Here is a 26632-nt window from a genome sequence, read left to right on the forward strand (position 1 = left end):
CAAAGCTTCTTGGGGGATATATGAGCTGAGCCCTAAGGGCTCAGTCGAATTTTAATGGGCAGAAATAGGGAAGAACAATGCTGCCTGTGACTATCTCGTTATCCCAACCAGATGGCAGGTTGGGATAGTCTCGCGTTGCATTTCAATCTCCCCGAAGTGCCTTTGCCAAGGCCGTGCAGTGGAAGGGGCTTGATAATGGTGGCGGAGCCCAATTAATAATCTATGGTTGGCTGGCATGGGGAGGGAGACACCCGGGTCTGTCTACATGCTTTAACCTCTGAACTGAAGACGCAGCTCCAGCTTCTCACTCCTCCCCCTGATTGTGTGTACAGCCAGTTTGCACTCACAGTTTTCTCACTGGACTAAATTGGTCTGGACCACAACTAGTCATTTAGAGCCAAAACGGTAGATCAGTGGGGGCCAACACTTTAACTTACATCCGACCTCCTTGTCACTTATTTCCAGCTCTTCTGAGCTCTTCAAGCAGCACAAAGGCACCACAGACAGCCAGTGACATGGGAATTAGAAGGCATTTTCTCTTTAGCCAACCCGCTCATACCGGCCTTTGTTTGACAACCTTGCGAGTTGCATAAGAATTGTCCCTGTGGCACAGTGAAGGAAACAGGAGATCAGAGAGGTTACCTGCCCAAGGTTATAGAGCAAGTAAGTTGGAAGAGCCAGGGCTGGACCTCATGTTCTCTGACTCTAACTCATTGCCTTCTCATCATCCGAAGCCGGCTCCTCTGTACTGAAATGTTAACGCTCACTGCTTTCAAATGGGTCACTCTAATTCTTTGGTATTTACATCCTAAATCTGAGCAATGGAGAGAAGGTACACCTTGTGGCGATACGAAGAAGATGAAGTAGGCAACAAAGAGCCAAGGGCTTGAAGATAACTAGTATTTATAATGATGTTAACATTCGTGATGATGACAAAAAGAGCTAAATTTAATGCTTAATATCGGGCAAGCATCCTGCCAGATGCATACATATATTATCACATCCAGTCCTCACAATGAACCTGTGTGGTTGCCATTGTTACCTCCACTTTATAGATGGAAAAAAGGAGATCAGGTGGAAGAAATTGCCCGACGTCCCATTGCCGAGTAGAAAGCAGTCCGAATCTGAAACCAGACTGGTCTAAGTTTTAACCCTGCAAATGTAGTCATGCCACCTCAACCGAAGGCAACCGCGGGCAAGTCACTAAAATTCTGTGTACTGTTTTCTCTTAAATGAATCCCTTGCTCACCACTTGGGGTTATCGTGAACTAAGAAAGGTGGGAACGATTTCTATTAAGTAAGTACTATGCAGATATGTCACATTATCCACATTGAAACAGGTTCCTCAGTAAAATGAAAAATGAGCCACCACCAGCAGAGTAGTGCTTGGCAGATAGCAGGTGCTCAGTAAACATGTATTGAATTACCTGAATGAATAAAAGACTTCTGCTGCTAAAGATGCCTTTCTCTTCCCACAAACTGTCTTGTGGGGAGGGGAGAGAAAGAAAGCAAGCCCTGTCAGCCTCCTGAGCAAACATCCCCCCAGTGCTCCACCCCCTGGGGAAACTGCCTCGCAGTCCGAGTAGAGTCTAAGTAGACAATGAATCTGTCCATCCATATCCAACTTGCATTTGGCTGTATGAAGATTTTACACCACATAATTATTTCTTTCCAAATGATATTAATCAGTAGTGAAAAAGTAGAAAATAGTAGACAAACAGAAGGGGAAAAAATCATCCCTAATCCTCCTCCCACCCCCAAGAGAACCATTCAGTATGTTGGTCTGTGTCTTTTTTCTAAGCATTTTTTGCATACTTGAATTCATACTAATATGCAAATTAATACTTTGCTTCTCCATTGACCATCAAGGTAGACACATTTTTTCATGAAGTTACAAACCCTTTATGAATGGTCCCTCTTAATTCAGTTGACAAATACTTAAGTGTCTGCTTTGTTCGGGTGCTAGGGATGCAGTGGTGAACCAGACTGAAGTCACCGAACTTCCAATCTTCCTTGTTATGTTTAATGAATGACTGCATGGTATTTTATTGTCCACTTATTACTTATTCTTTTGGGATCTGTTTTTCAGGTGGCAGGCTTTCCTGCCAGTGTGAACCTCCCCAGCTATTGCCCCGTGAGGCCCCCCCAAAATGAAATAGTATAAAAAGAAACCAGCATTATCAACATAAATGTGTGACAATGCACACTCATACAGACACATTCTCAGATAAACTAAGCATAATAAAATGTTGTAATATCCTCTGGTTGGGGGCCCAGATTTCATCAGGCCATCCCGCCTGTTAACAGCAGTTCTTGAGTTCACTATGTAACAAGACAAAATGCCATTAATTCTGAACCCACTTTTCCTCCTTTTCTTGCTCTTTTGGGATATCTGAGTTAGGAAACCCTTCCTCTACCTACTAGGTTTCTGTGACACGTCTGCAGGGTAGAAAGGGAGGAGGGGGAGGTACAGGTACTCTCTGCCAAGTTGCCTGAGTACTTGGCAATCTTCCTGTCTCCTCCCATCCTGTCCGTCCTGTGCTTTGGAACCAGCCAGGCATGTGACACACATTACCCTCACAAGCTCAGTCTTCAGTAGGATGTGGTTTTGTGTTTTGTGGCCCTGGCTTCAGCTGCCCAGCCTTATTAAGGAGTATGCAGGAGGAAATGGAAGGAAACCTCCCCCAAAAGTGCTGCCAAGTATGCTCCCCGTCACCTGGTGGCCTGGGGGCCAGTCTTCCCTTGAAATTGCTGGATGAATTCTCAGATCATTCTGGTGTTCCCCAAGTTCCTCTGAAATTAGAGTACTTAGAAATGAAGGCCTTCTATCCAGGGCAGCCTTACCTGTGAGATGGTGAGCTGTGGGTTTATCCTGGAAACTGTATTCAATTTTGGATTCCCAGCACCTACCTTGCCAGAACCTAGCTCACGACAGGCATCCAGGTTATGTTTGTCGAATGAGTAATTGCCCCACAAGTACCAGACTGAGCCCATCCTCCCTGGGCGTTCAACTCAGTAACCTCACACTTCCCAAAGCAAGGGACTCCATGTCTCCCTGTGGCCAAGCTTAGTGCCTGACACATCCTAGACTTTCAGAAACCTTAAATGAAAAACTGGATGATGTATAGCTGCACGATGGGATCGTATTGAGCCATAAAAAGGAGTGGATTTCTGATACATGCTACCGTGCAGATGAGCCATGAACACATTGTACCAAGGGAAAGAAGCCAGACCCAAAAGGACAAATGTGGCAGGATTCTTCCTCCGTGAGACACCTGCAGTAGTCACGTTCACAGAGACACAAAGTGGAATGGTGGTTGCCAGGGTCTGGAGGGAGGGTACGGAGAGAGGGAATGGTTGTCCATGGGCACAGAGCTTCTGTTTGGGATGATGAGAAAGTTCTGGAGCTGGATAGTGGCCATGGTTGCTCAACACTGTGAGTGTATTGAATGCCACTGAATTATACACTTTTAAAAAAAAATGGCTGAAGTGGTAAGTTTCATGTTATATATAGTTTACCACAATTTTAAAAATCACCAAAAAAGAAAAAAAGAGGAATGCTCCTTTTCTTTTCTACTCCTTGCCATCCACTGAGCCTCCGTTTTTCTTTTAAACCCGGGAGAGTTGGCTGATACCCTCTTTGAGGAATTCTCCCTGATGGGGGTTAAAGAGCAATGCAGGGCCTATTTTCTGGTCCGGGCACCCTGGTATTGGTCCTCTAATTTCCTCAGCCACAAAACAAAATGCTGTTTCTGGATGCACCTGGGCATGCCCCAAATCTGCTTCACCTGCCCCCCAAGACAGAGGTCCGGCCGTGGCCCCTCCTCTGCCCTGTCAGGCTCTTCGCCTGACAGATGAGCGGAGTCTCCCACACCGCTCAATGGGAAGGCAACGGAAGCTTTAATGTTACTTTCAACAATTCAAGGCACACCACGTTCGAAAACAGGTCGTAGTGGGTTTGTTTTTTTTCTTGGTTCCTAAAGCAAACTCCGCTTACACCATCTCCTTTCCAGCAGGGGAAAGGAAAATGGGTAGCAGAGGCTTAATTCTGATACTTGTTCCCTTATTCGTTACCGAAAAGGGGTCACAATTGGCGTGTTTGTAAAGACCGCAGGCCTTCGGTTTGTGAAGCCCCTGCTCACAGCTCAGGGGCCTCAGGTGACCCCCTCAGGTGAGATTTGTTCCCATGCTGTCCTCAGCATGCAGACCGCATTATTCACCCCGGCCTGCCCTTTATCAGAACAGTGTGTGTTGGGGCGCCTGGGTGGCTCAGTCGTTAAGCGTCTGCCTTCGGCTCAGGTCATGATCCCAGGGTCCTGGGATTGAGCCCCGCATCGGGCTCTCTGCTCGGCGGGAAGCCTGCTTCACCCTCTTCCATTCCCCCCTGCTTGTGTTCCCTCTCTCGCTGTCTCTCTCTCTGTCAAAATAAATAAATAAAATCTTTAAAAAAAAAAGAACAGTGTGTGTTGTCATCCCAGGGCCCTCATAAGGAAAGAGCGCATTACAGAGTCACAGGGAAGAGATGGGACTAGACAGCTGGGGTGAGAGAGAAGCCGGCACCGCCCCTTCGAGGCAGCTGAGCCTGTGGTTTGGGCCAGGCAGGCTTCCCAGGCAGCTGCACGGGGCTGTAAATCTTGCCCCGAAGTTAAGCTGTCCCTCTCTCTCCTAACCTCGGTAACTGGTGTGTGTGGGTCTCCTTGCTGCACAAGGTGTGACGTTCCTCCACAGGCTAATGCAGAGCATCTTTTTAATTGCACGGAAGGGTACCTTCCAGGCTGCCAAGTGGAGGGACTTGGGAGAGAAGGCTGGCTTCTTCACAAACTCCAGAGCTAAGAAGAGCAAAGGAGGCAAGGAAGGGAGTGGGGCAGGTGCCTGCCTTTCGTCTGGATATTCAGGATGACACATCTGGTACCAGAGAAACTGCTATTTCTAACTGATGGGAAGCTTTGCAGTCAAGGGAGGGCTGAGCTGTCAGGTGAGCTAGAGATCAAGAATTATCATGACAGCTTCATGGCATGTGAAGGGGGCTGTGAAGTGCGGTGTGATTTTAACCAGCGGTGGTTAAATTAGCTTCTGCGGGACCCGGTGTGATGTGCCGTCGAGAAGGGGCCGATGGCGGCTGGGAGAGCCAGGCGTGAGCAAGGTTGCAATCTTGAAGTGTGCCATTTAGAAAAGAAAGTGTATGTGGAAACTGGCCCCTGGCTTCTGAATCTTGCTTCCTGGAGATGCCAGGCTGCAGCGATGGTGTTAATTAGTAGCTTGTCCATGCCGCCAGTGAGCCTCTCCTAGTGCCCTGTTATTAATATTCCGAGGACCCGAAGTCACGCCCTTCCTGGAACTTTCCCAATTTAAGAGCCTGTCAAAATCTAACCACCTGTGAGCCAGCTAAGCAGCCTTGACTAACGTTTTGCCCTGTGCTCTTACATTCCACAGGATTGTCTGTGCAAGACTGAGCAAGCGAGCGAGTGAGTGCCTGTTTGAAAAACTTCCACTCAAAAGTGAGCTGAGGAAGTGCCTTTTAATAAGTAATCAGCCGGAGGAAATCAGGCTCTATCTCTCCATCTCGCAATGCTTGCCTATTCATTGGGGACTCTTCAAAAGTCTGGAGCAGGAGGGCCTATTATTTGATGAGCCGAAGCTTGGGAAATTCTAGAAAGAAAAAGTAACATGAGCGACTGTGTGTGTGTGTGTATGTACCTGTCTGTGTGTATATTGCTGATATATCTTATATATAAATTAAAAGCTGCACACTAACACTCTGTGCCAGTATTCTGCCAAAAGTTTTGCATAAATGATCTGTCTCACTTTACACACGTAGACAGGTATTTTGTTTCTATTTGAAAGATGAGGAGACCGACAAGCCGGTAGACCTGGGACTTGATTGATCTGTGATTCCGTAATCCATGTTCGTACCTCCTGCCTCCAAAACGAGTGTGGCGAACTTCGACAGAACCCGCAGGTCCTCGCAGCTCTAAGTGGCATGGCCAGCTGTGAGCCCTTGCACTTTCCCCTTCACACCTTCCATGCACAGTCCCAGCGGAGCTCACCGGGCTCCCAAGCCTTAATCTTTGCAGGAGGCACCTAGGAGACTATTTATAACAATCCCAAGTCTTTGGGATGCAGCCTGCCCGGGACCTGTCTGAACATGGGGAATTTGTAGACGTTGACCAGCAAGTACCAGGGCTGTGAACCTGAGTAGTCCCCATCTGAGCAGAACAAGTAGGACCTTCTCTTTTCCAAATCCTGCTTTCCCAGGGTGTGCCCAACCCCCACTGATGTGGGTAGGGGAGTGTAAACAGCCATTCACCTGTCCCAACCTCAGATTTATGGTCCAGCAGTTCCCTTCTGTGAACTGCAAACACAGATGACCTTTGCAGCGATTTCATCTCAACCCGCTTCCATATAGAAAACCTGTTTTGTGTTGACATTGTTTGGAACAAGTTCTGCCTACATTAACTCCCTTAGCGCCTGCCCCTGGACTTTCGGCCCCGAGAAGCCAAGTGCCCCTAATTTCGAGAGCTTCCATCCATCTGAGTCTTCGGTCCAATGGCTTCAGGCAGCTGTAGTGCTCCCCTTCCTTCCAGAGTTTTCGAATCCTTCTCTATAAGGGGATGGGTTACGGGTTCTGATTGGCCCACGGGCAATAGGGCGCTTTGTGGGACATTTTCTTACAAGTTGGTTCCTATGTGGTATTTGTTAGTCACAGCTAATTATTAAGTCCTTGGCTGAGGCAATAGACATTGTTCCCCTGGATGCCTCCCCCCACCTCTCCCCCCTCACCCCCCATTGCTACAGAACAAAATCCATTGTGGGGCTCTGGAGGTCGACTGTGCACATATTTTCCAGTGAACCCCTGATGGGCTCACTGCTGGGGTTTCATGTTTCAGGTTGAAACTCAACTGGATAAAGCATTATTCATTGATGCTGACACATTTGGTCTCGGCTCTGTGCAGCTATTTCTTCCACACTGGACTCGGTCCCTTATAGGCAATTTAGGCAGTTCATTGAGAGTGATTCACAGTATTTAGAACATTGATAGTCTGCACAGACTTATCGAATGTTAGGATTTCTTGATCACAGAAGGACCATCAAGTGCCGGGCTTTGCTGGCTTTGCTTAGAAGCAGAGGTCAGAAAGGAGGAGGGAGCCGAGTGAGTGGGCAGGTTCAGAGCCCCTTCTTCCCAGCCCTCCAGCCAGAGCACCCCTGTATGAACCTGCTTTGGGTGTGGGGCTCCTGCATGAGATTTCTCCTACAAGCAATCCTGAAATCCAGTAATCAAATCCATGTACTCATTCATTTTTCAGATGAGGAAAGTGGCCCACTGACCATCCCTCTCTTAGCAGAGGTTCACGTGAGTTAGTAAATGGATGCCAGCATAGAATTAGCACACAGGTCTCTTCTGTGTGCCCCTATTTATTACGGCCATGCTGGGATAATTCTGGAACCCGTCACTGGGCTGCTTTTCCCATTGCCTGGCCACTGTCTTGTGGAAAAGGCCGTATCTGGAGGATCTAAAGGAAGAGAAATTATCCCATAAAAGCCATAATAACATCGCTGAAGTCACACTCCATTTTTACTAAGAGCCACTTTGATCACACAGTACCACGGCACCCCGAGGTTGTACAGTGCACAGCCTAAGAGACTGTATAGAGCAGCCCTGTTTTTACTCTATAAGTGTGGGAGTCAAAACCATCATTGGTCTAGAAGGTTTTAGTTCAGCCTTGTGCAAGGGAAAAACAGAGGCTTTGGAGCCAGCAGATCCATGTTGGAATCCGGGCTCCACTACTTAGCCAATCCTGGGAATATTGACAAGTTAGTGGAGATCACTGATCTTCAGCCTTTTTATCTAAAAATAGAGCTGGTAGTACTCAAGGATTGTTAATAATAATTCAAGGATTGTTATGAGTAATTAAGTTTAATAGTCTATGTAAAACCTCTGTGTAAAGCATATCAGGGCCTTGATAAATGTTCCTTTTCTTATAATTTAAATTCTGTCTCAGTCTCATACACATACATACAGGTTTGAGTCAAAATGAAAGCCAGATATTTTTAAAGTTTACCCTTAACTTGGAAACTTCTGGATTTCGTCACAAGCTTAACATTAACCAAATGAAATTTGGGGTCTCCAAAGACAATGAGCTTGTCTTGTTCTTGCAAAGCACTTATAAAACTGAGCACTTCCTGGGGTACTAGGGCTGTGGGCTTCCCGAGAAGACCCTGTGAGAGAAAATTAGAAAGACTGAAAATTGAAGTATTGTTCCTTTGACTTTGGAATCCCCTGGGATGACCTGGGGGTCCAGAGGCTGACTGCCCACAGACAGACTCTAGCAGCGAAATCAGAGTACCAACTACTCATTGTACCAACTACTTGGGTGTACTTGGGACTCTTTCAAGCCTTCTTTATTTGCCATTTAGACAGAAACCATAGGCCCAGAAGCTTGTTTTCGAAATCTAGGAAAACAGATGTTTTTGCTTATTTTTCTCTCTCTCATGCCAAAATGCTCACTGAGTTTTCACTGGGTTTTGAACTTGCATTTTTTTTTTCTTTTTACTTTTAAGACAGATCGTGGAAAGGGGTCATGGTAAAATGAACGGGAAGGATGGGCATCCCAAACTGGGAAAGGTCTCTTTCAGACTCTAATGAAAATGTTTAAGAACCTGAAGATAGGAAGTCCTAGAAGATAAACGCAAGCAAGATGGACTAATTGAGCGCTGAAAGGGCCCACCTGGCATTACCCCCAGGCCTGTGATGTCTGTGCCTCCCTGGCAGCCCAGGATAAGAAAGCAAGCACTGCCTTTTCCTCCGAGGAAACCCAGAGCACAGCGTCTAGCTGAGCAAGGCAGTGTGGCTGCCAAGATCTGTGCTGATTGATTGCACGTGTGCTTCGTGAGACCGGGCGCCACTTACAGCTCCTGGAGGGTAGAGCCAGCCGGCTCAGACCTGTTAGGGACTGTATTAGTGTCCTGTTCGTTGCTGTAACAAATCAACCCAAGTTTAGTGAACCTATTTATGGTCTTCCAAATGGCTGGTCAGAAGCCTGACATGGGTTTCACTAGGCTAAACTCTGGATGTCCGCGGGGCTCTGTTTGTTTGTTTGTTTGTTTTCCCTGGGGACTCTGTGGGAGAATTCCTTTTCTTTCCTTAACTTTTCCAGCTTCTGGAGGCTGCCCACGTCCCTTGGCTTCTGTTCCTCCTCCTTCACATGCAAAGCCCAGCAATAGCAGGTTGAGTCCTTCTTACGTTACATCACTCCATTCTCCTCTTCTGCCTCCCTCCTCAGCCTTGGGTGGCCCATGTGATTACCCCCTTGATAATCCAGGATAATCTCCCCCATTTTAAGGTCAGCATGATGAGCTCCCGAACTCCATCATCAGCATCCTTAATTCCTTTTGCCGGGTAGGGTAATATATTCACAGGTTCCAGGGATCAGGACATGGACATCTTTGGGGTGGGAGTGGGTGCAGACATTGTTGCCTACCGTAAGTACAGAGGTCATTTTTAAACTAAATACAACAGTTTTATGTATTAGGACTCTTTATCACTTGTGGAAACAGAACCTAACTCAAGTTAATACAAAGAAAAATATTTTATTAGCTTATACACTTGGAAGGAAATGTGTGATTGGCTTTAGGCACAGCTGGATCCATATGTCCAACAAGATCATCTGGGTACACTTGTTTCTTTGCTTGGCTTTTTTCTTTTTTTCTTTTTTTTTTTGTAATGGTTTCACCCTCAAGCACAGGCTGTCAGCATGGTGGCTGAGACCAAAGCTCCCAGGCAATTCCAAGCCCACACAAGGATCCCAGGATCCCAGAGAGGAACCCATGGGCTCTTTTTCAGTAGCACCAGCAAAAGCCTGAGGATGACTCCCAGCTTGGTCATATGTACATCCCTAGACCAGTCTCTGTTCAGAGAGGTCCTAGAGCAGCGATGAGTCAGCCTTAGCACAGCACATGTACTGAGAGGGGGAGGGAGAGGTTCTCCAAAGAAAATTCAGATGCCATTACCAAAAGAAGGGTGAAAGAGCTGGGCAGGCAGAAACCATGGGTGTCCACTCCACCATCTCATTGCTGGATTTCAGAACCATGCACCTGATCCCAGTTCAGAGCTCATTTGGCTTCAAGCAACAAGACACTCAAACTTAAAATAGAGTACGAGCTCACCCAGAGCAGGTAGGAAGTTAATTCAAGTAGTATGTAAGAAGAGGAGTTGTGTGATGGCTAAGAGTATGGGTTTTGGAATCATATTGTTGGGGTTCATATCCAGTTTATTGGTTGTGTTTACTTGAACTCTCTGTGCCTCGGTTTCCTCATCTGTAAAATGGAGTTAATACTAGTAGCTACCTCATGAGCTCGTTGTGAAATTTAAATGTGTTAATACAAATAAAGTGTTTAGAATAGTTCCTTGACACGGAGTAAGCCCTCAACAATTAATAGCTTTGAAATTATTATTGGTATTATAAGTAAGCCCATGAGGATGGCTTAGGAACTTGGACAATAATTCTAGGAACCAGGTCAGATACTTTCTTGGTTTCACTTTTTTAGCTGGGGCCACACAGTCTGTTATCTCTGGAACTTTCTTTCAAGCGCCTCAGTGGGAACTGAGGTTCTCATTTGTGAGATGGATTTTCACATGGTTTTCAGTTGGCCTCCTTTCACCCTGTCCTTACCTATACATACCCCCCACCATTCTGAGTTCTGAGTCTTGAGAGGGTCTGATAGTCTGGCCCGTGACTGGCTTTAAATAAGAGTGACCTCATTTGGTTAGCTGTGATTGACCAGGTTGCCTTGGACACAGGGTCACCTCTCAGTAGGCATGGAAAGTTCAGCTTAGCCGGAAAATTGACCAGCTTGTCTTTTGCATGTATGCACTAGCAAATTGGAATTTTCCTACAGAAGGGGAAAGAGTCGTTTTCAGAAAATAAAGGTTATAGCGAGATGTTCGGGAGTAGGACAGCGCTGGGAACTGCTTTGCTCTGATGTGATTTAGCCAGTAGTATTTGTAGAGAAAAATTGGTTATTCTCATTATAAATGGTAGACGCATGTTCAGTTCCAATTAGAGGTACTCACAGGATGGACCAAAACCCCATTCACTTCTGCATGAAGCAGTCAGTCTCAGAAACTCATTCGTGAAGCAGAAGTTTCCAAGAGGGTAGACTGCTTACCTTCCCTGCCAGGAGAGCAGATTCCAGAATGACCCCCCAAATTTTCCTTTTAATGACAGGAGGAAAAGCCCACATTTGCTCTTTGTTCCCTGTCCCCCCTCTCACCTGTCAGAGCCCCTGTATTTTTTCAGCGTTCCCAGTCCAGGCTGTTCAGAACATCTCCCTGTACAGGGGTTCACGCTGTGCCTTCAGAGCACTTGCCTTTTCGCCAGGGAGGCTAGTAAGAATCCTTCTGGGGAAGCAGTGTCACAGTGATGGGGAGGAAGGAGTACTGATGGAATTTCTGATCTCTGGGATACTGCAGGAAGGGTGGAAATGCTTTGGATTGGGACTAGACATCTTAGGAAGCATGGAGATTTAGGGGAGAAGACAAAGTATTGTTAAAATTTTGATAGAGGTCTGCTGGGAAAGTCTCCACTGTAAAGACTCTTGTGCCCCTTTCTGGTTGAACAATTCGCCGGCTCCACACTTGCTTTCAAATGCCCTGGTTTTGAAGCAGTCAACAAAAAAGCATCCTGCTGCCAGGGCCAACCATCAAAAAGAGAAAAGAGAGCAATGCAAACCGTGCAGGGAATGTGCGAGAGAGAAATATTGTAGAGCGGAAACGCGGCTCTGCTGGCCTGATACCGTGTGCATTATCTCCCCCAAAGGACCCCGTGGTTTAATGGATGGGGCTTTAACCTGCCCAGAGGTCAGTCTCTGCTGGACAAGTGGAACCTCATCCCTGAGGGCATTGACATACTCATGACCCACGGACCTCCTCTAGGTAAGTGAAGCAAAGGTTGTCCTTTTGTCATAAGAGATGCCTTTTTTCATAATAATAAAACATAATAAATGCTTCAGGGATATAATCGTTTTCCTTCAAAAAATAAAAAGTGAACACAAAAAGAAAAGTCAATGTCTTTAAAAGAAACCAGTATGATAATTAAACTCAGCAGTTCTGCTGGGCTTACAGGTGTTCTTGAAATTAAATTTTTTTATTTAGTTGAGTCAGGGAAAATCAAATGAGTATGGAGTACCACAGTCTTTTGAGCTTGATCATTTATTTTAAGAACTATACTCACTTAGGAGTGAGGGAGGCGGAGTGGGGAATGGAAGGAAGACATAGACATAGACCTCCCAACCAGTGGGCTTGCGAAGGAATGAAATGATGGAAACTTTTGTTTAAAGTAGCTCATTTGGGGGCGCCTGGGTGGCTCAGTTGGTTAAGCGACTGCCTTCAGCTCAGGTCATGATCCTGGAGTCCCGGGATCGAGTCCCACATCGGGCTCCCTGCTCAGCAGGGAGTCTGCTTCTCCCTCTGACCCTCCTCCCTCTCGTGCTCTCTCTCATTCTCTCTCTCGCAAAAAAAATAAAAATAAAAATTTAAAAAAAAATAAAATAAAATAAAGTAGCTCATTTGGGGTGTTTGGGTGGCACAGTTGGTTAAGCATTTGGCTCTCGGTTTCGGCTCGGGTAGTGGGATTGAGCCCCCCCATTGGGCTCCGTGCTCAGCACGGAGTCTGCTTGAGATTCTCTCTCCCTCTCCCTCTGTCCCCCTTCTCTTTCTCTCTCTCTCCTCCCCCCAAAGATAAGGTAAAGTAGCTCATTTTCCTTTTCCATAAAGATTTCCTAGGAAATCTTTAAAAGTTTAACACTTGAGCTGATTATAGGAGCAAAGAATCCTTTTTTTTTTTTTAAAGCTAAGGTGTTAAGTAAGGATTTATGTTGAAAGTTACTTAAAGATACTCATCCTACAGAATTTTTGAACCTACACCCAGTTTAGATCACCCACCAGTGTGCTTCAAAGCCATCTTTAGTTATGCAGATTATGGTCCAGAAGATGATTCTTTGACTTATATAATTATCTTTTAATTATTCAAGAACTTGTTATCTCTTTGGCTTAGCCACGGAACATTTTTAAAATGCTCCTATCACCTTGGTCCCCATCTGTCTGGTATCTATTACGCCAGGACCCTTCCTGTCCAACAAAGGTGTCCTCAGGACATTCAGATACTTCACTTTCAGTAGGAGAGTTTTCTTTTTCTTCGATTGTGATAAAAAACACAACATGAAATCTGCGCTCCTATTAAATGTCCAAATGTACAGTACTAGCAAAGTTTGGTTTAGAAAAAGGAAGAAAACACTTAATACAAAATAAATTATTCTCACAATTTTTCCCCGTGGTTTGGGGTTGTTGTCCATATCACTTCCCTCCTCTGTCAACCTGAAAAATAAAAAAATCTAACACATGTCCCCTACTGTGAATTTAATCCTTGTAAATATTGTTTCCTCCAACCCACTTAGGACTGCTTTCTTTCGTTTACCAAGGCGGTGCTCTGCATTTCACATAGAAACAGCCGAAGGGAGGACCAAGGCATGAGTTATGGTGGTACATTTTAACGATAGGGAGAAGCAAGAGAAGAGGAGCCAACCTTGTTGCAGATAGGGAAATTGTCCAGATTTGCACAAGATCTAGCAATTCCTGACTTTTTCAATACTTCGGAATCACCATCCGCATGTTTTTTTCCCTATTCTATCCTGTCCCATCCCATGTTTTAAAAGATTATACTTACCAACAACATGTATCATCCGTAATTAATTAATTTCCTTATTTTGCAGTCATTAGAGACTAACTCCTGAATTGCTAGCTAAATATTCTGATCAGCGTGAGTTGCCCAGCGAGACCTACAGAGAGAGCATCCCAGCCAACTTGATCCTTGGCCTGAGCAGCCTCCTGGGTACAGACATGATTCCCCTTAGGCTGTTGATTGTAAATAAGACTTGGATATTCTCAGCACAGAAACATCTGCATGACTCAAGTGTTATTTGGAACACAACTTTGAACAGAACAATTGATTCACAGTTTCATCAAGCCACTAATTTTGGTACAGAAGCCAGTGACAGTAGTAATAAGTCTGAATTCTAGCCTCCGAAGAATTCAGACATCCCAGGAACTTTCCATAGGGAGGCTACCGTCCCTCTCTTTGTAGCAAACATGCAGTAATCCAGAGAGTGGCTGTGCATACAGCAAAGTGAGTTCTTCATCAAGGAGTTCCAAAATAAAAGGTCAGGCACGGTGAAGTTGAACCTTAATCAGTGCATTATCGGGGTTCTTGTGAAAATGCTGGATTGGGGTGTGGGATGGAGACTGGCCTTGAATTCTGTCCTGCTGAGAAGGAAAGCCATCTCTCTATAAGACTTTACTATTATGGTAGAAGCAGGATGCCTTCTCAGGTTGATCGTATATGAGTAAGATATTTTCCCCCTTTGAGAAGAACACATTCATGAGGGAATATGCCGATCACTGTGGATTAAGGATTTTTTCCTTTAATTAACAGAGTTTTGAAACCCCTGGTTGAATTTTTATAGGGCCCCCCTTTTTCATCTGATGTTCTTTCCGGCCACTCCCCCTCCCACACCCCAGGTAACATATTTTTACAGAGATGCTCTATTTTCGTTTCTACAGTTTCGCCAAAGTGGAATAAGCTTGTCTGTCGATTTCTGCCCGATCATTTCTAAATAGTAGAAATCGCCTAATGGAGCTGTGGTATGGATTCCCACTGATGGCGATTTAGCTGTTAGTCCCACCTGCCTTCTTTACACCCATCCTGCTGAGGCATATGGGTTCCATTTCTGACGATAATCATTCAGATACCTGACTTGTGCTATAATTGATGTCAGTCTTTATGGATTTTCTGCATTAAGCATAGAAGTAAGTGGCTTTTACTTTAAAGGTAGTCAATTAGCCCCAGCTTACGGGATGCCACCACGAGGTCACGTTGTTGCCTATTGCTAGAGATGAGACTACAGGAGGAGCTTGACAATTCCAAGCTTTGGTCAGCAGGAACCACCAAAGGTTAAGAGTTGATGTACCTAAGGAGAGCCAGGTATCTGGTGGCCAGTTTATGGACAGCCTCTCCTAAGCCTGTCTTCTCTGAGCCATCTTAGAAGTAAACTGCTATAAGAAAGATATAATAAAAAAGGAGAAAGTAACTGAATATTCAAAGAAAGAGATATTGCGGGACTGCCGGGAATAAATGTCATTAGGCCCATGAAGATTTGAAACCGGGGCTGCATAAATCAAATCCCTTACAGGAAAAAAAAAAAAATGTTAATTAACAGGAAGGAAAAAAAAAAAATGGAAACCAAAAAAAAAAAAATTTTTTTTCAAGAACCTAAAGAAGACAAAGTGACAAGTGAAAAGTTACTTAAAAGCCATTGTGAGCTTTAATGGAGAGGCTAGGATTACAGATAATGTAATAAACCTTCTGTGAGTTATGGCTTCCTGAAAGTCTAAATGAAACCTTACCTGAAGAAGGAAAATTAAGAGTATTGATTGCATTTTGCCCGTAGGCTTTCGAGACTGGGTTCCAAAGGAGCTTCAAAGAGTGGGCTGCGTGGAGCTTTTAAACACGGTCCAGAGGCGAGTTCGGCCCAAACTCCATGTATTTGGTGGAATCCATGAAGGTAAGACCGGACGAAAGGAGTTCACCAGATGTGTCATTAGCCATGATCTCATTCCAGAATGGGGACCTTGGCTACCCTGGGAATGACTGGAGCAACTTTTACCAGTGGTAGAACCCTTATATAAGATGAAGGATTAGGAGAAACACCTGCCTGAAAAGCTGATACAGATTTTATACGGAGCTGCTCTCTTTTAAGCAGAGTGGAGAGAAAGAACCAGGTCTGGTTCACCTTCCAGAAAACCCAGCACTCCTCCAGGCAACTTCTGGAATCTCAGGGCTCTGACGAGGAACGTTTGCTAACCACCACTGTAGAGGAGCCCTGAGGTCAAAAAGGACAATTTTTTTTTCTTTAAGATAGTTAGAAGAAATGGCCTAGATATTAGACTAAATAACTTCCATGACCTCTTTCTACCTGTAAATACTGTTTCATATGGAACGCATATGAAGACCCAGGAAGACAAGGCATTCTCTGAAGCAAATAACTTGGGACACGCAGTGAAAGCACAGAACAGAAGTGGCAGGAACTGCACATTTGCAGGTAGTTGTTTCCTTACTAACCTCAGAAAACCATTTCAGACTTCTCAGAAAGCATCGGCGTTCTTAGGTCAGGCTGAGGCTAAACAGAATGATTAAATCTCGCCTTAATGGGAACTGGTCCAGTTGCCTCTAGTTCTGCCTTTCATGGTAAGCTGGAGTCGAGTTCACAGAACTGAAAGCCTCCCAGAAACTTTACGGTTCTAGGTTTTGTCTTTCCTTCCTTTTTTAAGCTAGGGTTTTTAGACAGCTACAAAGCTGTCTTTCAGCAGGTCTTCGCTTTTCTGGCCCTGCTGGTCTCTCCCGGTTCCGAGGGTTTGTGTGCCGGAGGTGCCTTTACATAGGCAGCTGCCGTATTTTCTCCAGCTTCTGCTTTCAGCTTGTCCTCTGGAGTCATTTAGGAATCTGCAGGCGAGTTGTTTAGGCCTATGTGTCTGATGAAGCAAAAAAATGAAGTGTGCTTTTCAAAACCCACAAATCCATTGGCTTCCGGGTTAGGCATGGAATTAAAAGCATATGCATTGAAAATCATCCTACTGATGCCTAAGAAAATTCATCGTGCTCCAAGTGCAGGCGCCAGCCAAGCACATGGAATGCAGGGGTGCAGCTTCCCAAGAGTGGGCATCATCCTACCCTGACTTTGAGCTGTAGTCCCAGAAAAGGGGGCATTTCTCTAAGGCATGATCCAGGATTGGCGGGGGGATGGGGGATGGGAGCTCATGTCTAACTGGCATTTCTGGGGACAGTTATCAGGCTTGAATTCCTGCAGCATGCCTATGAGTTTGTATTTCATCCGTGTTTTTTGGTTTTTGGTTTTTTTTAATCATTAATTAGCTTTAAACTAGCCAGACAATTGGGGAATTCCACTGATGTCCCAAAATAATAAACTTGCTTAAAAGGCAGGAGATCATATTCAAATAAACTTGTCTCACTTTTATTCACTTAAGACAGCTGAAGAGGGCAGAGAGAGGGCAAATACCAACCTCTTGATGGAGAGAGATAACAAGACTTTATGACCCCAGAACTAAACAGTGCACATTTTAAATGCCTCTTTTCTTTTCTTAAGAGATTTTTCCATTGGCCCTCATTAAGCTCTCCACAGGCTTACTTGGACAAATTTTAGCAAATGGAAAGAGGGAAAAAAAAAGGAAAAAAACCTCAGTTATTTCTATAAGTCCTGGTAATTTAATTTTTCACATGCATATTTTTCTATTCCATAAGAGCCTGAGACCAACACAGAATTACAAACTTCAATGCAGGGACTCTAAGGTAGATATAAGGTATCCAGGGAAATGTGCAAACTTGCAAACATGTTAAAAATTTCAACAAATTAAAAATTACAAAAGGGACATACATACGAAAGACCCAGAAAAACTTCCTTAGCTTCCTTCCAATAGGTCACAAGAGATTTATATACTGCCATGTGGGAAGTGTTTTTGCTGGATCCTGTGGCGGGGTCTCTGCAAATCACTTGGATATTTGATTACTTGACTTATTTGGATGAAAGAGAACTCAGCACCAAAGCCACACAATTAGAGGGAGATAAGATCACATATTGTTAACTTTCATTGAGGCAGTTTAGAGATTATCTCATAGATAAGGAACCTGAGCATCCGCCCCTCCTGAATCCCAGTGCAGTGCTCTTTGCCTCCTCACCTGTCCCAAAGCCCATCTGGGGTTTGGATGTGGGTACCCTGAGGAGTCTCTTACATTACTCTTTCTGTTCCTAGAACTCAGTAATTAATGCAGGGCTTTGAAATGAAAATCATATTTTAAAAAGAGGGAAAAAATGTTTTTTCTTTATTCTCACTAGTGAAGAAATCACAGTCTTTCCCTGACAAATCTAATGCTTAAATAAGGAAAAAATGAATCACTTTTCTTTGAAGTAGAGGATTCTCCCTTTAAAGGAAACAGAATGTAATTGGAAGGCAGCTTCTGAAAGCTGTTATCATCTGGGGAGGCTTCATTGAATCTCATCTCACTGCCCACTGGCAAAGATTCTTTTGGTTTTCCTTGCCTGACAGCTCAGCACTGAGTCACTGTCATTTGTATATATTGCAGTAAGCATGACACTCTGTCTCCACAGGTTACGGCATTATGACCGACGGTTATACAACGTACATCAATGCCTCAACGTGTACAGTCAGCTTTCAGCCGACCAACCCTCCAATTATATTTGACCTTCCAAACCCACAGGGTTCCTGAAGCTCTAAAAGTCCAATTGGAATGTGAGGGAAGGTCTATAAACTGCCATTTTTCTAATTACAAACTTACATTCTCTTACTTGTTTATTTCCAAATCCTGTGAGTTCTTTTTGTAAATTACTGGAACACAAATGTCGCTAGAGGTTGTGCTTCTTTATTATTACTTTTTTTTAATGGGGCGTCCATTCGGAATGAAAGGAGCATTGTGAATTTGTAAAATGACTTCCGTTTTCTCAAAGGCCACGCCATTGTAAATTGTTAGTATTCGCCAAAGGACAGCCAAGCTTTCTTTTTAAAAGGTGATGAAAGTCTTATTTTAATATGCTTTAAGCTGGAAGAAAAAGGAAAAAAAAAAAAAGAGAGAGAAACAGGTAGGTAGTGTTTTAAAAACCACCCAGATTTGCACAACTGTTTAAGAGTATTGTTTGAAGTATTTTATTTTTTGATGTTTTGTTGTTGTTGTTGTTGTTTTCTTGGTAACCCTTCTTTTTTGCAGACTTGGCCTGGATTTATAGCAATCTTTTCAGCAAAAGTAGGCGTGGAAAAGACTTCTCTTCACACTCTCACTATAAAGAAAGCTGCGTCCAGGGAAGAAAATGGCCCTCGTTCAAAGGATGGCTTAGCTAGTGAGATCCATATTGTGGTTATACAAGGTCTCATTGTTTGTTTCTTTTAAATTATTTTAGCTTTAAAAATATGGAAATGGAATCTGTCAAGAGCAGGTATTTCATGCAGTTAAAAGAACAGTTGAGCGCGCAGACTCCTTTTCAGTATGGGTTTATATATATATAAATATTTTTTGTGTATTATGGCTAAGTTAGGAGTTTAATATTGCCAAGGACAACTACGAAGGAATGCTTTATAGCAGGGCATCAGAAGTCCGAAGGGGCTGACACATTTTCTCAGAACTCAAGGTCTCAAAGAGCTTGAGTTAAGTCTAGGTACAATTACCGGCATGTACAGACTTACGTGGATGCAATGGAAGGTAACTAAAATGAGGCTTAGTCGTCCTTTATATTTAAATACCCTGAATTGTCTTCTTACTTCCTCTCCCTCCCCCCATTTTGCACTGTGTGTCGATGCAATCTTCGCTAGCACAAAATATTGTCGCTAATAGTCATTTCTGTTTTCCCATTGTAAATGCTGTTGAGCTTTATTCTATTTTATGTTATCTTGTTAATGAAATTTAGGAAAGCAGTTGTTTCTTTTAAATTTATTGTGATATTCTATATCTAGCGGCCTTTATATGCAAATAAAATTGCAAGATTTTTAAATCTGTCCTGTTTGGAGGGTTGGCTGGTAGGATGGTGGTTTTAGTCCTGGGGAAGGAGGGGGTTTATTCATATGCAACATTAGTACTGCCTTCCAGAAGAATTAGAATAAGTGATTTTTTTTTTCCTGATTTTCAATAAATTTTTATTACCCACCATTCACAGGCTGGCAGGTAGATCGATAAGGCACTCAGTCTACTCTTTCCTTCCATCACACTGTCATCTATCTTGCCGTGGGTTTCAGAGGGTGAATATTTCGTCTTGGCCATTGTAATTTCTATAGGAAGGGTCACCGTGCAGTGGAGGCTGAAGATGCTATCGTGGCTGTGTGCTTGGTGGTGAGAGGGTGAACCAGTGGGTAAGAGAGTAACCACTACTCAGTGTCATTTGTCCCCAGGAGCGGTCACTGTCACCCCCTTGCTGTTCTTTCTTTATGTCCATCACTAAAATGTTATGGCAGCCAGCACTCAACAGGCGGCGGTGGGGTGTGGTAAACTAAGTAATGTCTTTTTTATATTCTCTGGAACAGCCATTGAAGAAAAACAGCATGATCTTGAAACTGCAGTGTAGCCCAAAAGTCTACATTCCAGTGCCCCTTGGATTGTATTCTGGCAGATTTTCCTTTCCTCCTTCTCTTGTGGACTCTTTTGGTGTAACTGATGAAAAGAATCCTTGATTTCAGTACCCACTGGGTAGAGAGAATGTTTTAGGCCAGAAGTCCAGCTCAGACTCACGTGTAACCATCTTAGTTGTTAATATTGATTAAGCGTCTTGGCTGCCACCCAGAGTGTGTGGTGGACACTTTGGTCTGAGCTCTCCTAGCAGATGCTTGAACTTCCCAAGCAGAGGTGGCCCATGACCATAGTAGCCATGATGGGCCAAAAGAGGTACTGTGGGAAGTTAACAACCCTCCTCTGATCTGCCACATCAATAGAAGAAGGTGTTGACTTCAGGGCTCTTCCTAGGGAGCTGGAGTGAGAGGTGACTGAATGGAAATTTCATCTGGAGCTAAGCTCAGACTTCTGGAAAAGCAGGCTTTCCAGAGACAGGTGGACGATCACGATGACAAGTGTGCATGTACAGCTCTTGACAGCACGTCTGGACCCAAACTAATTAAGCTAAGCACTTACTGAAATTGCTTTCCATTGTGAGGGGGCAGGAAGCAACCCAGCCTGCTAAATCTACAGGGTAGACTGGCTCATGGTCCAGGTTCACCATTCCATATGTATGAATAGCCTCCAGGAGGGCCAGGGTGACTGTCCAAAGGCCTGAAGCTTTCTCCACTGGGCCTTCTAACAAAGGAACATTTGAAATAGCTCTTACAAATTGGCACTTTCTGTCCTTTCATCACCAGGCACTCTGCTGAGCAGGTCTCATATTTTGTTTCTAACCCTCACAAAACCCTGGGAGAGGTCACAGAAGCCCCACTTTATAGATAGGAAACCAAGGCTCCAAAAGTTAAATAAATTTCCCTAGGAAAATGGAAGGTTCAAAACCAGGTCTGTCTGAATTCATAGCCCTGCCCTTTTTATCACCTGGCCTCTGGACTAGAAAAGTTGATGCCCTTCAAGAGCTGATAAAAAACTGATAGGGGTCTGGGGGCATGTCTTACCCCTTATGTGGGAGCTGTTGGAGCATCCTTCGGATTGGACCACTTCCTCTCTGCTTGAGACACAGCGCACCGTAGTGGGTCTGAGCACAGAGCCTGGGGCCAGTGTGCCTGCCCAAGTCCAAGCTCCTCCTCGGACTGGCTCAGATGCCTTCGGCTGGGTACTTCCCATCGCCGTAAAAGGGGGTTGATGATGATGAAGTGGCCGCGAGTTGTGCTGTGGAGATCACTGCCTGGCATCCAGTTTGTTAAATAAGGTCCCCATGCTGCCTTGAAATTCTCCAGGCAGGACCTGTCTGTTGCCTCCTCACCCTCAAGAGCACCAGTGGCATTATTTCTGAGAAAGTGTATTGGTTTGCATTCCTTGGAAACTATAATGAACCTCTTTCATAAGAATATGAAGGACCCCAAGGGCATTTGTGAGAGGCAGCTAAGGGGGCCTGACTTTTCAGGGTGGGCATGATATTTTGCAAATCCCTTCTAATCTCAGGAGAGGAAGGGGTCTGTACTCTTTAGAGTTGCTTTAAATGGCACCCGTGGATCTCAGCATCTCTCTCTCCTTGGAGTCTTTACATTCCATGTCACCCTCTCCTTCAAGCTCAATTAGTGAATTTTTTCTCTACATTTTCTCCCAATCCCCTTTTGTCTTATAAAGATGAGGGGGGGTTGCTGAAACCCCCTTAAGAGGCAGGTCACTGTTCTTCTGACAGGTGGCCAGCGTTAAGCCTGCCTTCATCTCTGTCACTTAAGTAAATAAATACTGTGACCCAGGGCTTAAGTAGGGAGAAACAGAAGCTGGGAGGATTTGGGATTTGTCAATTGCAGATAAAATACTTGCTGTGCCCAGAATAATGTCCCCCTCCCCCAGCCCTCCCCCAGCAAGGCTATGCTGCTCCATCAGGACCGAACATCCATCTTTTATTTTGGTTTCTCAGTATCTTTTCATGCCCTGTTCCCACTTCCCTAAAAGTTTTCATTACTTTTCATTTAATTATGAAACCGAAGTGAATTAAAGTCTACTTCAATTTTTTGAGAAATTGGCTATAAGCTGAGGGGCATTTGGAAACACTGCTGGGTTTGGAGCAGGAGACGTTTGGATGTGGGGAGGGTTCCAGCACCGGACATTCTTAATAGGTGCTTTTATAGAAGGTTCCAGGCCCCCTTCTGGATGTCAGCTTCTAAATGCAAAATGTTTTTTCTCCTACTTTGTGATGAAGTAGGAAGATCGCTGCCTGTGTGTCCACTCTCTGACAAGGTTCTTCCAGAAGTTTAGAGCTACTTTCCCTTCCTTTTCAAGATGTCATCTCTACTTTTCTGCTCCTATCTTGCCTTTCCATGGAAGAGAAAACCACACTGATTCCAAAGGCTCTCAGAAAAGCCTCCCTCTTCCCTGGTGCCCATCATAAAGTCAGCCCCTGCAACTCAAGAGAAGTTCAGAGAGGGTCAGCGGCGCCACCATGGTCACACAGCAGATCAAAAGAGATAGCCCCACATTGGCATTCGAGTTCTTAATTTTGAGCATGAACTGCTTTTCCAGTTTGACATTCAGGAATAACCAAAGATGGAGAGATCAGTTTGGCCAGACAGAATGTGATTTTATAGCAGAAAACAACCTCTGCCTATCTGTAGTTTATTACTATTAAACCTGATTATTTGAAAGAAACCTTAGCATCTGACCTCCAAGTGTTCCCATGAGGATTCACTTTCTTTCCTCTCAACCAGTCCACCTATAACAACTCTGATGGGCACCCGTTTCCTCCTCTCACAACAGAGATGTTGCTCTTTGTCACGTGTTTTGACCTACATGTGTATGTCCAGTCTGGAAGACATTGGGTGTCAGGAAGAGCCCCTGACTTTGAAATCAGATGTGCTTGCTTTCAAATCCCAGCAATGCCATTTACCATCTGGGTAGCCTTGGACGTGCTACTTTACTTCTCTGAGACTCAGATTCCACACCTGCATGATGGGGGTAATTCCTACCTCCCGATGGATTTATCAGAGTTGATATGCTAATATCACTAGGGTCCTAGGCCCAGCGATCTATCATTATACATGGAAGATTTTATTATGCTGTCCATCACAATTTCTTAAAGCAAAAGAAAGAGGGGTGGGGGGGTGCAAAAGGAAATATTTAGCTTATTTTTCCAGGTTATTCAGAGCCCTTCACGAGAGAAAGTGAATTCCTTGAACTGGACTAAGTCAAGGTAGTGGAGCTACAAACCCACGCCATCCATAAACTGAACTCTTTAAATTCCTCTCTCTCTCTCTCTCTCTTTAAACTATAAGACAAAACATTTGTGGTACTTTCTTCTCAACTGCTCCTATATCCTTCCTGAATTAGGGTTGTCTCACAAGACAAAAATCTTGAGGTAAAAGGCTTTTCATATCTGAGAGCATCTATATCTGGGTAATGGTGAGAGAGAGAAATGCATTTCCATTAAGAAGCATGGCCACAGTGGTACTAAAAGCACCGATAGACTAAACACGGAGAGGCAGAGCCTGCACCCATCAATCAGCGTTGATTTTTATGAAGCCACGGTTACCATGAGGTGCATCCGGGTGCTCTCAGAGCCCGCTTACCAAGGGAAGGGGCCTGTAATTTCATAGCCCATTTCTGCCCTGACCTTAGTGGATGACCTTGAGCATAGGTCGAAATTTTCAGTAGGAGCTTCTGAAACGGCAAATGACTTGGAACCCAAATGCTGCAGGCTTGGGCTCACCAACATGCCCTTGCACACGTTGGCTGTAGTGCTCAGGTACCAACTACTGAATCCTTCAAAGGGACTCCTGTTCCCTGGAAGCCTTCCCTGAATCCCCCTGCTCATGCCCAGAACACCTCCTTTTGGTGCTGCCGTGTCCCCCACGAGCACTGCCCCCTGCTCCGTGTTGTGACTGTGGCTGGTCTGCCTGTGAGCTCCCTGAGGTCAGCGACCAGGTCTCTTCTTCTGCATGCCCAAAGAAATGCTGTCTTAACGAATTAATCCGTGTTGGGCAGACAATAGCCAGGTATGTGAGAAAGAGAGGAGAAGTTAATGACAGATGAAATCTGCAGACATTTCCTGCGCACCGCGGGCACAGTGCGGTACCAGCCAGCTTCATTTGCAAGACTCAGTTCTCGTCATGAAAGGTCCTTATAACCTGGTGAGGAAAGCAAGATATTGACACACGAAGGTAAAGAGCAGTAAGATTCAAACGATAGTCCAAAAGAGCAGTAAGAGAAAGGATCTGTGCTAGGTTTGCCCACTTATGTGAGTGGCCATCGTTATAGGGAAGCGCAGGCTGGGGATTTAAGTCTCAGACAAGCATGGCAGCTAACCTACCTAGCAAGGGGAGTCTGAGTGATAATGATAATGTCAATCCCGTGCAGCTTCATTCCTGGAGGAGAAAAACCGGTCTGGCCAGTGGCAATTCCAAGTGTGTCACGTAGCTGGTTTGTTTTCTTAATTTACTCTATGAAATGGTTTTCTCTAATGGCATGCCATTGACGAAATGCACCATAATGTCTCCATCCATCACCTCCAAATGCTTTTGCATGCATCAGTTGTTGACTTGTTTTCCCCCGTTCAGCACATAAATGAGAGGAATGATTTATCCAAGGCCACCAGTTACTCTTATGTGGAATCTGAAATAGCTCTCTGGAGAAATACTGCCCTGAGCAGTTTCTTTATGCTGTTTTCCACTTGTATTGGAGGGTGACTTTGGCCTGGGCTGCACTGATATCCTTCTGACCAGGGTTTCCTGGGGAGCTGGTCCAGGTGTCCACTGTGGTCTGTGACTCTTCGGATATAAGAGCTTGGGTTCCTGTGGGTGTGATCGCTAGGGTTGCATTATGGGCTATGGAAGCCAGAAGCTTTGTCCTTCGAAGCTGTGTGTGGACAGTGATTCCCCCATGAGCTCTCTTGAACTCACACTCACCAGGAAGAGAAAAGGTATTACATGCCTGAGTGCAGTTCCCTTCCTGCTTTCAATTTGTCCCACTTCCTTGAACTCCCCATGCCGGAGACATCTGACCACTACCCCCTCGGTTTTGCATAGATTGGTAGATCAGAAATGCAAGATAAATAGGAACATCAAGATAATTCTTAACTGCTGAAGGTTCCTTGAGAGAGTGCAGAGTGTAGCATTCTCCTAAGTAAGATCTGGTACTGACTCAAACACCTGAAGGGGCCACTCCACGAAGTTTTTGTCTCATTAGATGATGGCGATAATGTAGATAAACAGTTTGAAGCATCAGATAATACAGAGATCCTGAAATGTTAAACACAGTCCTCCTATCTGTAGCATTAATAAATGGTGGTGAGATTTGAAATACCATGCTTATCTTCTTAATTCTTAACTCAAAAAGTTGAAAAATACAGCTTGGAAGGTTTCACCTGAGAAAGTTATAGAAATAAGAAAAATAATACTTATCACAGCTTTGTTTCCGCATTAAAGCATCTCCTGTGAGTGTGTGTGTGTGTGTGTGCGCGCGTGCACGCGTCTGTGTGTGTGTGTCTACTTCAACGATACTATGTTCAGTGTATAACAAATTAACCCTTTTCCTTGACTGGCTTATTTCAATGGAATTCAAATAAGATGTCCAGAAGGATAAGAACTTCCTTACGTTGTTTTCTAAAGGATTAAATAACCAAAATAAAGAATCTAGAGCTACTCATAAGACCACTAGTTGCAGTGGCAGCAGTATGTGGGTTTCACATGTTACGAATGGAATCTACAGGTTCTGAAAAGATTCAGGAACTATGATAGATAGGCATTTTATTTCTCCTGCATTTGCATTTATTAGATCATCTTCCCAAGGAAGGGTGAGGTCTATGGGTACAGCATCCAGGAATTGCTATGAAATTATTTCAGTTTAGAGATTGTGCAGAGAAATTTGCTCAAAAAAACAGTGAAGTGGGGGTTGGGGGAATAGGAGGAGGAAGGAGAGAAAGCAAGAGGTTTAGATCTAAACACGAATGAACCTTTTGATTTCCCAGGCTGAGGTGTGAATTGTGTATGTCTTTTGATCACTTTCTTTCTCTAAACTATGAATTGATATATTTATCTTCTCTGATGTTAGGACTCCCTTGAACAAAGAAGGCAAGTGAGTTGCCTGGTTGTTTTATTAATATGAGGTCTGCTGGCGTTTGTAGGGGCCCAGGAAATCTGGATCCTTCATCACAGTCTGTATGTGATGGGTTTTTCCGACACAACACAACGGCACATGGGAAACTATTTTGTGAGGATGTTACTCTTACAGAAGACTTTTCCCAAGAAATAAAAGATGTATCTCTGGTGAAGTGACAGTATGTAGGCTATTCCAGCGATACTTGTGGATTCAGCAGTATCCCATTTATTGATATGAATATTTATATCCATGACAGTAATGCTGTGATTGTTGGTATATTTGCTATGAGGAGC

The 26632-nt window shown here is 44.4% G+C and overlaps 1 protein-coding gene across 5 annotated transcripts in view; it reads left to right on the plus strand.

Annotated features, from left to right (window-relative positions):
- The window catches only part of MPPED2 (metallophosphoesterase domain containing 2), a 171374-nt gene extending 151748 nt beyond the window's left edge, over positions 1-19626 (plus strand). For all 5 annotated transcript variants that reach the window (XM_081798431.1, XM_081798427.1, XM_081798430.1 and 2 more), the window contains exons 5-7: positions 11817-11932; positions 15502-15615; positions 18235-19626. In XM_081798431.1, the coding sequence (XP_081654557.1) occupies positions 11817-11932; positions 15502-15615; positions 18235-18353 (349 nt within the window). In that variant the 3' untranslated portion in view covers positions 18354-19626. The remainder of the gene's footprint in view (positions 1-11816; positions 11933-15501; positions 15616-18234) is intronic.
- Positions 19627-26632: the final 7006 nt, after the last annotated feature.

Source organism: Leptonychotes weddellii, chromosome 11 (assembly GCF_054177405.1).
Source record: "Leptonychotes weddellii isolate Sample4059 chromosome 11, ASM5417740v2, whole genome shotgun sequence".
Classification (NCBI taxonomy): domain Eukaryota; kingdom Metazoa; phylum Chordata; class Mammalia; order Carnivora; family Phocidae; genus Leptonychotes; species Leptonychotes weddellii.